This window comes from Malus sylvestris, chromosome 5, assembly GCF_916048215.2.
Source record: "Malus sylvestris chromosome 5, drMalSylv7.2, whole genome shotgun sequence".
Taxonomy (NCBI): Eukaryota; Viridiplantae; Streptophyta; class Magnoliopsida; order Rosales; family Rosaceae; genus Malus; species Malus sylvestris.
The window spans coordinates 24,712,041-24,719,210 of record NC_062264.1 but is presented as its reverse complement, the minus strand read 5'-3'; the positions used below and the strand labels follow the sequence as shown (position 1 = coordinate 24,719,210).

The window sequence follows — 7,170 nt, the reverse complement described above, 5'->3', positions numbered from 1 at the left end:
ACCGATTCGGCTACAACTACAATCAATGCGTAAAATCTCTTTTGAAAGATATTCCAACTCCATCAGCATCTAATCTCAAAGATCTTGACATAGCTATTGTTAAATTAGCACTAACAAATGCACAACAAAGCAAAGCTTTCTTTGTCAATGCGCTCAACAACACCGGCAAAGGTATTGTTAAGGGGTTCGAAGGAGTCAAACAATGTGTAGATTCATATGATTTTGCGGTAGACGGTTTCGCTTTCTCAGTGCGAGGGATCCAAGATAATGACAAATCGGTCTCCCAAATACTCACACAAGTACAAGATGAAATTTTTCGTTGTGAAAAAGCACTGGGCTCTGCCGAAATTGAACTTCCTGATTCAGTATCTTCGACAAACTTTTTGACCACGTTATGTAGAGACGTCGCATTTGTTATTACTTCTCAGTTATGAAATATCTAGAAAAGATACGTAAACAATGTATTAAATTGAATATGTATTACTTACATGCTAAATAATATACATATGATTACTATATATTTAATTTGTAACAGAAAAGAAAAGAACGAAAAATGAATGTATGAAAACAAAACACTGTTTTAATATTTCTGTGTTGCTGTTTTGGATGTCCATATTACGCATACACCCAGATATACTACACATGGAAATCTTGAGAACACAATATTCTATGCATCTTTAGTGTTGACAGCATCAGTGGAAACTTTCAAACTATAATTCTTTGTTGATTATTCGAACTTGAAAATATGAAGAAAAAAACGCAAGACAATGTGCATATATAAGCATGACAGCATTTCAAACGACCGCAACGCATTGAGGCCAACAAGGAGTCACATTGATATTGATACAGTTACACTGTTTTAGTTTTAAGGTTTGAATTTTCTTTTTCTCCACTTTTCGACTGCTTTCAGTTCTCAAAAAGTTTGGGTACACAATCATACGAAGAAGAAGTCAATCGGCAAGAAAGAGATGTAAAGTCTAGTCTCGTCGATCAACCTTCAAGAGATGTAAAGTCTAGTTTCGTTGATCACCCTTTTCTTGAAAGGAGACGCAGGTCAAGGGAAAGATTTGACTTCAGGGACGAAGTTGGCACTCATTGAATTGTCGCGGTGATGTGGGTATCTCGACCTCCATCTCTAGCCGTGCAAGAAAGAAACAGAGTAAGTTGAGGCAGGTGGGAATTTCAACAACTCAAAGAAAAGGGCCGCGTTCCACCGCGCCACTTCCAACTCAAGGTCCGGCGCCAATATGCTGACTCTCCTTGAAGCAAGGGGCAATACTTTCCACCATTAGTAAACTGGTGGGTGCATTCTAGCAAGTCGTATTCCTCTCTTAGATACTAGTAAAACCTTAATACCGATCACATCCGTTGTAGCACAAATAAATCGGTAACTTTCAATATGGACTTCGATTTCGACAGTGGAATACTTTAGGTTTCTATAAGGCCTAACTACAATTTGGTGCAAAATTAAAACTTAAGAGCTAGTTTGTTAACCAATTTGTTTTAAATTTTAAATTTTTATTTATAATTCTATAGATTGATGAAAAATATGTGGTCTGATGACTAATGAGGAAAGGGGAAGAATACATGGTGAAAACAGTGTGAATGGATGTTCTAAAAAACAGTCTGCACAGCTGGCCAGCACCATGATTAAATACCGGTTGGTTAGAAAATCAGGTATGGAGGCTATGTAGGCCTCGGAGGAATATATGATTGTCTTTTGTTTTTTTAACTGACTTTTAGTCTTGACTAACTCTCTCCCGGACCAAAAAAAAAAAAAAAAAAAAACAAGAATGTGATGTGTTTGTCTCTTTTTGCCATAAATCTTTAATGCTGTAAAAAATTTGTATTAATTTATAATTTATTTATATTTGTATTTTGCATTTTATGTATCCCTATTACGAGTATAGTATTTATTTATTTATTTGTTGTAAGCATAAATATGCATTTATTTATAAGTGGTACAATAAACTTAATAATTAACATAAGAAAATAAAAAATAAAAAAATCCCAAGCCACAAGTTAGGACCCTACTCAATGCCCGATAACGGCCTAGCAATGTTTGAAACGTATGTGTGAGCAGAATATGTATGAAAATCAAACACAAAATATCTTAATTGTGCTCCCTTGGTTGATTTCCGCATCGCCCTTTCGATTATTCCTAGGTTTGAAGGTTAGAAACCACATCTAATACGATGTATACATTTTTTGGATGCCAAATGGTCCTTTTGACTTCCGGGTCAAGGATCCATGTCCCTATGCCCGTAGGCCGCCTATCCTAACTGCGCTTAATAGGGCTCGAGCCTCCCAAGCTTCTAATTGAACAAGACAAAATCGGCTAAAAGAGACTCCTCTAACACTATTAGTGTGAATTTTTTATATTCTTCTAACATGATATACTTTTATAAGTAAATATTGATGTAGATGAATTTGTAAAAAGTAAAAAAAAAAAAAAAAACCAATCGAAATGGCTTAAATTAATCCTTGCGATGTAATGAAAGAAATCCTTTTGATAAGCATGCATCACTTTGGGTTTCGTTGGTGTTTCTAGAAAGGAATAGGTTAGGGTTTGCATCCAATTCGTTATTAGTTAGCACGTAACAGAAAAAACCAAAAACAAAGGCAACAGAAAACTAAACACGTCAAAGGAAATGGGTTTCATTACCTTTTGCACCCCTATATTTAGACCCCTACCTCCTCGTTGAGTTGTTTAATTATAAATATGATCTCCATTCATCCATTACTTAAATAAATAAAAAAACAGTTTGTAATCACTTTAGCATCAATTTAAGAAACACACACCTTGAGCAATGGACTCCTCAATCGGATATGCAACTTTCATTGCATCCTTACTCTTATGTCTCTCATCGTCTCCCATGCCATTTGCAAATGAAACAGCGTCTTCATTAATTAGTAGTGTTTGCAAGCAAACCCAAGACCGATTCGGCTACAACTACAATCAATGCGTAAAATCTCTTTTGAAAGATATTCCAACTCGATCAGCATCTAATCTCAAAGATCTTGACACAGCTATTGTTAAATTAGCACTAACAAATGCACAACAAAGCAAAGCTTTCTTTGTCAATGCGCTCAACAGCACCGGCAAAGGTATTGTTAAGGGGTTCGAAGGAGTCAAACAATGTGTAGATTCATATGATTTTGCGGTAGACGGTTTCGCTTTCTCAGTGCGAGGGATCAAAGATAATGACAAATCGGTCTCCCAAATACTCACACAAGTACAAGATGAAATTTTTCGTTGTGAAAAAGCATTGGGCTCTGCCGAAATTGAACTTCCTGATTCAATATCTTCGACAAACTTTTTGACCACGTTATGTAGAGACGTCGCATTTGTTATTACTTCTCAGTTATGAAATATCTAGAAAAGATACGTAAACAATGTATTAAAATGAATATGTATTACTTACATGCTAAATAATATACATATGATTACTATATATTTAATTTGTAAAAGAAAAGAAAAGAACGAAAAATAAATGTATGAAAACAAAACGCTGTTTTAATATTTCTGTGTTGCTGTTTTGGCTGTCCATATTATGCATACACCCAGATATACTACACATGGAAATCTTAAGAACACAATATGCTATGCATCTTTAATGTTGACATCATCAGTGGAAATTTCAAACTATAATTCTTTGTTGATTATTCGAATTTGAAAATATGAATAAAAAAAACGCAAGACAATGTGCATATATAACCATAATAGCATTTCAAACGACCGCAACACGTTAAGGACAACAAGGAGTCACATTGATACTGATACAATTACACTTTTGAGTTTTGAGGTTTTGATTTTCTTTTTCTCCATTTTTCGACTGGTTTCATTTCTCAATGAGTTTGGGTACACAATCATATAAGGATAAAGTCAATCGGCAAGAAAGAGATGTAAAGTTTGGTCTCGTCAATCAACCTACATGAGATGTAAATTCTGGTTTCGTCGATCACCCTTTCCTTGAAATGATACATAGGTCAAGGGGAAGACTTGACTTCAAGGATAAAGTTGGCTCGCTCATCGAATTATTGTGGTGATTTGGGTATTTTGACCTCCTTCAATATCCGTGCAAGAAAGAAACAAATCTGTTGAGGCATGTGGGAATTTCAACAACTCAAAGAAAAGGACTGCGCTCCACCGTACCACTTCGAACTCAAGGTCCGGCGCCAATATCCTGACTCTCCTAGAAGCAAAGGGCAATACTTTTAACCATTAGCAAACTGGTGGGTGCATTCCAGCAAGTCGTATTCCACTCTTAGATACTAGTAAAACCTTAATACCGATCACATCCGTCGTGGCACAAACAAATTGGTAACTTTCAATATGGACTTCGACTTCGACAGTGGAATACTTTAGGTTTCTATAAAGCCTCACTACATTTTGGTACAAAATTAAAACTTAAGAGCGAGTTTGTTAACCAGTTTGTTTAAAATTTAAAATTTTAATTTTAATTCTATAAATTGATGAAAAATATGTTGTCTGATGACCAATGAAGAAAGGTGAAGGATAGATCGTGAAAGTAGTGTGAATCGATGTTCTAAAAAAGGTCTATACAGCTGGCTAGCACCACAATTAAATACTAGTCGGTTAGAAAATCAGGTAAGGCGCCTATGTGGACCTAGTTGGAATAGGTGATTGACTTTTTTTTTAATTGACTTTGAGTCTTGACTCGCTCTCCCAGACAAAAAAAGAAAACCAATAATGCGATCTATTTGTCTCTCTTTGCCATAAGAGCGAGTTTGTTAACCAATTTGTTTTAAGTTTTTAATTTTATTTGTAATTATATAGATTGATTAAAAAGATGTGGTTTGATGAACAATGAAGAAAGGCGAAGGATATATTTTGAAAGTAGGGTGAATCAATGTTCTAAAAACCGTCTATACAGCTGGCTAGCACCACGATTAAATACTAGCTGGTTAGAAAATCAGGTATGGCGCTATGTGGGCCTAGGCAAAATAGGTGATTGTCTTTTTATTTTATTTTATTTTTTATTGACTTTGAGTCTTGACTCACTCTCTCTTAGACAAAAAATGAAAACGAAGATTGCAATGTGTTCGTCTCTCTTTGCCATAGTTCTTTAATGTTGTCAACAAATTGTAGTACTTTATAATTTATTTATATTTAATTTTGCATTTTATGTTTCCCCATTATAAGTATAGTTTTTATTTATTTATTTGTTTTAAGAATAAATATACATTCATTTATATGTCATACAATAAATTCAATAATTAACAAAAGAAAATTTAAAAAAAATTAAAAAAAGACCCAAGGCCACCAATTAGGACCCTACCCGACGCTTGATAACGACCTAGCGATGTTTAAATCATAGGCGTGAGAGGAATATGTCTAGAAATCAAATACAAAATGACTTGATTATGCTCCATTGGCTGATTTCCGCATTGCCCTTTCGATTCTTCCTTCGAATGGCGTAAAGTTCGGGTTTGAATGTTGGAACCCACACTCTTAGGTTCATAAATTTTTCGGAGGTCGGATGGTGCGTTTGACTTCCGAGTCAGGGATCCATGTCCCCATGCCCATAGGCCGCTTATCATAACCGCGCTTAATAGGGCACGACCCTCCTAAGCTGCTAACCGAACAAGACGAAATAGGCTAAAAGGGACTCCTCTAACACTATCAGTGAGAATTTTTTATTTCTTCTAACATCATATATATTGATAAATAAATACGAATGTTGATGAATTTGTAAAAAAAAAAAAAAAAAAAAACAAACAAACAAAATGGCTTAAATTAATCCTTGCAATGTAATGAAAGAAATCCTTTTGATAAGCATGCATCACTTTTGGTTATGTTGGAGTTTCTAGAAAGGAATAGGTTAGGTGGTTAGCATCCAATATGTTATTAGTTAGCACATAACAGAAAAAACAAAAAGGTAAGGGAACAGAAAACTAAACACGTCAAAAGAAATGGGTTTCTTTACCATCTGCACTTGTAAATTTAGACCCATACCCCCTCCTTGAGCTGTTTAATTATATATAAGATCTCCATTCATCCATTGCTTTACCAAAATCACTTTAGCATCAATTTAAGAAACATACACCTTGAGCGATGGACTCCTCAATCCGATATGTTTCATTGTATCCATGCTCTTATGTCTCTCATCGTCTCCAACACCATTTGCAAATGCAACATCGTCTTCATTAATTAGCAATGTTTGCACCCAAGACCGATTCGGCTACAACTACAATCAGTGCATAAAATCTCTTTGGAAAGATATTCCAACTCGATCAGCATCTAAGCTCAAAGATCTTGATATAGCCATTGTTAAATTAGCACTAACAAATGCACAACAAAGCAAAGCTTTCTTTGTCAATGCGCTCAACACCACCGGAAAAGGTATTGTTAAGGGCTTCGAAGGAGTCAAACAATGTGTAGATTCATATGATTTTGCGGTAGATGGTTTCGCTTTCTCAGTGCGAGGAATAAAAGATAATGACAAATCGGTCTCCCAAATACTTACACAAGTGCAAGATGAAATTTTTCGTTGCGAAAAAGCATTGGGCTCTTCCGAAATTGAACTACCTGATTCAGTTTCTTCGACAAACTTTTTGACCACGTTATGTAGGGATGTCGCATTCGTTATTACTTCTCAGTTATGAAATATCTAGAAAAGATACGTAAACAATGTATTACATACATGCTAAATAATATACATATGATCACTATACATTTAATTTGTAAAAGAAAAGAACGAAAAATGAATGTATGAAAACAAAAAAGCTGTTTTAATATTGAATCCTTTTATGTTGCTCTTTTGGCTGTCCATATTACGCATACACCGAGATATACTACATGCGGAAATCTTAAGAACACAATATGCTATGCATCTTTAATGTTGTTTGCATCAGTGGAAACTTTCAAACTATAATTCTTTGTCAATTACTCGAATTTGAAAATATGAAGAAAAAAACGCAAGACAATGTGCAGATATATCCATGATAGCATTTCAAACTATTGACTTGTAAAATATTTCCCTATAATATTTACTTTTAATCCTGGGATTCCTATTATCTTGGGTTTCCTAGTTTAGTTTGTAGAGTGATTGTAATTATTCTTTCCTTATTGTAGTAGGATTGTATATGATTATATATACCTCTGAATGAGAAGAATACATTGAACACATTGAAAAGCATTATTTC

The 7,170-nt window shown here is 34.7% G+C and overlaps 1 protein-coding gene across 1 annotated transcript; it reads left to right on the top strand.

Moving 5' to 3' along the window:
* The first annotated feature begins 2,810 nt into the window (after positions 1-2,810).
* On the top strand, positions 2,811-3,371 carry LOC126621950 (uncharacterized). Its single transcript, XM_050290581.1, has one exon. The coding sequence runs from the start codon at positions 2,811-2,813 to the stop codon at positions 3,369-3,371; it is 561 nt and encodes a 186-aa protein (XP_050146538.1).
* The last annotated feature ends 3,799 nt before the right edge of the window (positions 3,372-7,170 follow it).